Here is a 2,375-nt window from a genome sequence, read left to right as displayed (position 1 = left end):
GTGTTATGATATCATTATTTTATTTTGTGCCCCAGTCTTAAGTTTCTAGCTCCGCCACTGCTCATAGTGCTCACCTCAGATAAAAAATTCCCTTCTAAGTTGCAAACCGGGTTGTGATTTTTTTTTTTTTTTTGGCTATTTAAGGGTGTTTATGTAATTGTAATCAATATAAAATTTTGTAAGAGACTGAATAAAATTAGAACTCGATCTTCAACTTAAAGGCAGTATTGTCACAGTCCATCTGCAGCCTTTACTTTAGAGCTGACGTGTTCATAAAGTATACTTGATCATGAGGCCACGAAGAAGAAAACGTAAAATAAGGAATTATTCTCTTTCAAACAAAGAAGAAACCTCCAACATGTAAATTGATTTTCATGGGCAAGTATAAGAATGGAAAAAGAATGTAGACTCCATATTATAGATCGGTTGGGAAATTTCAGAACACTCCAATCAGAAAAATAACTTCAGGCCGGGTCTAATGGAAAACAGTCATACAGCAAAGGAGGAGCAGTCTTATGAGGATTTTGTACCCTTCTGCAATTGGCAGAAACATGAAGAATATGACATTCTTGAGATTCATTTACCAGGTAATATATATATTCTCAATCTTATTGTGGTTATGAGATCTGACGCTTTAACCATTTTACTTGCTGATCTATGTCTTTCAATTCATTTCTTCATTCTCTTAGTCTTACTTGTTCATGTACGTAGGCTTCAGAAGACAAGAAATTAGACTTCAATTCAACGATCTGGGTATCCTAACCATTAGCGGAAAGCAAGGTAGTGATGGTGATGAAAGCAGTACGACGACATCTATGCGCAGCCGCTTCCACAAAGAAATGAAAATTTCTAGGAATTGCCGTGCCGACCAAATCCGTGCCAAGTTTTCACGTGGAATTCTTTCCATAACAGTACCTAAGAAAGCTGTGAAGCTTTCGAAACAATCAGCTGAGAATTCTGAACAATCAGCTCACAACTTATTTGGCTTCGGAGGCACAGTATTGAGGCCAAAATTAAGCAAAGAGAACGCTCTGAAGATGGTGCTGGTTTCTCTGGCAATGGTTCTCGCGGGGTATGCAGTATATAGGTTATGCATTATATAACAATCCAAAGATAGAGATATTGCATACCCAAAAGAGATTTATTATTTTTCATACCCCTTTGTTTGTTTGTTGTATTATTATCTTCTCTTTTCTATAAAATGTGTGCTTCGGTTAATACTTCAGCAAGTATACAAATAATTAGTGACTTAAACATTGAGGAATGTGGATGGAACTGTTACATGAATGCACTTATATTCTAAGCAATAAGCACCGTAGAAAAACTTCTAAACCCTGAAAATGTTTCATAACCTTAGACTCGAGCTCCAGGAGAAAATATGTGACCCCTCATTGGGAGAGTCCACGTGCAATTCCACTCCTTGAAGATAATGAAAGCAATAGCGGTGAGGGAACCGATTTTTTAACATCTTTCACTACAAGAGAAAATGTCATCGGCGACAACCCAAAGTTATCGTAAAAAGTCTAAATTTCTCGTTGAATTGAAAATGCGACGACTTTGGATTGTTGCAATCAGTTGTCGCCTTATGTGTTTTACTGATTGTCAAAAGCGACAAAATTACATGGTTATCGCTTTTTCAATATGCGACGTATTTGATTCCTCGCATATCACAAATTATGAGACACCCAGGTGTGTTACTAAAAATTATATGCAAGACTTTATATTTGTTGCTATTTTTAATATACGAGGCTTCGTTTACGTTGCATATTCCATATGCTGGGCTTGGATGCTTGTCGCATTTTCAATAAGCGACGCAATTTGTTCCTCGCATATGACATCTTGCGAGACACATAAGTGTGTTACAAAATGCTATATATGAGACTTTATGTTTGTTACAATTTGTAATATGCGAGACTTCGTTTACGTTGCATATTCCGCCTGCGAGGCTTATATGTTTGATCAAAAATTTATATGCGAGACTTTTTTTTGTTGCAAAAAATAATTGTGAGGTTTCATTTTTGTTGCATATATTAATATGTGACATATATTTATTTGTTGTAGAAAATTATATGCGAGACTTCTTATTTGTTTCATATAATTTCGTCGAGGAGCTAATTGTGTCGCGTGTTAAAAAAGCAACAATTGTTTAATTTCGTTGCTTTTGACAATCGGTAAAACACATTAGGCGACAACTGGTCGCGACAACCCAAGGTCGTCGCATTTTCAATTAAACAAGAAATCATTGTTTGTTGCAAACGATTATAGACGAGGTTAGGTTGTTTGTCTCATTTAATAATAAGCAAAATGCAACAAATGGCTACATATTTCTTGCTCAAATTAATTTAGTTATTTATTTAAAATTTTAAATTAATTTC

General features: G+C 35.3%; 1 protein-coding gene across 1 annotated transcript; it reads left to right on the top strand.

The window, feature by feature from the left end:
* The first annotated feature begins 397 nt into the window (after positions 1-397).
* On the top strand, positions 398-1,268 carry LOC112195005 (18.1 kDa class I heat shock protein). The gene is made up of 2 exons (XM_024335289.2): positions 398-587; positions 712-1,268. Exons 1-2 carry the CDS (start codon positions 479-481, stop codon positions 1,101-1,103), a joined length of 501 nt encoding a protein of 166 aa, XP_024191057.1. The 5' UTR covers positions 398-478; the 3' UTR covers positions 1,104-1,268.
* The last annotated feature ends 1,107 nt before the right edge of the window (positions 1,269-2,375 follow it).

This window comes from Rosa chinensis, chromosome 3 (genome assembly GCF_002994745.2).
Source record: "Rosa chinensis cultivar Old Blush chromosome 3, RchiOBHm-V2, whole genome shotgun sequence".
Taxonomy (NCBI): Eukaryota; Viridiplantae; Streptophyta; class Magnoliopsida; order Rosales; family Rosaceae; genus Rosa; species Rosa chinensis.
Note: the sequence above shows the minus strand (reverse complement) of the source record. Positions and strands in the feature narration are given on the sequence as shown.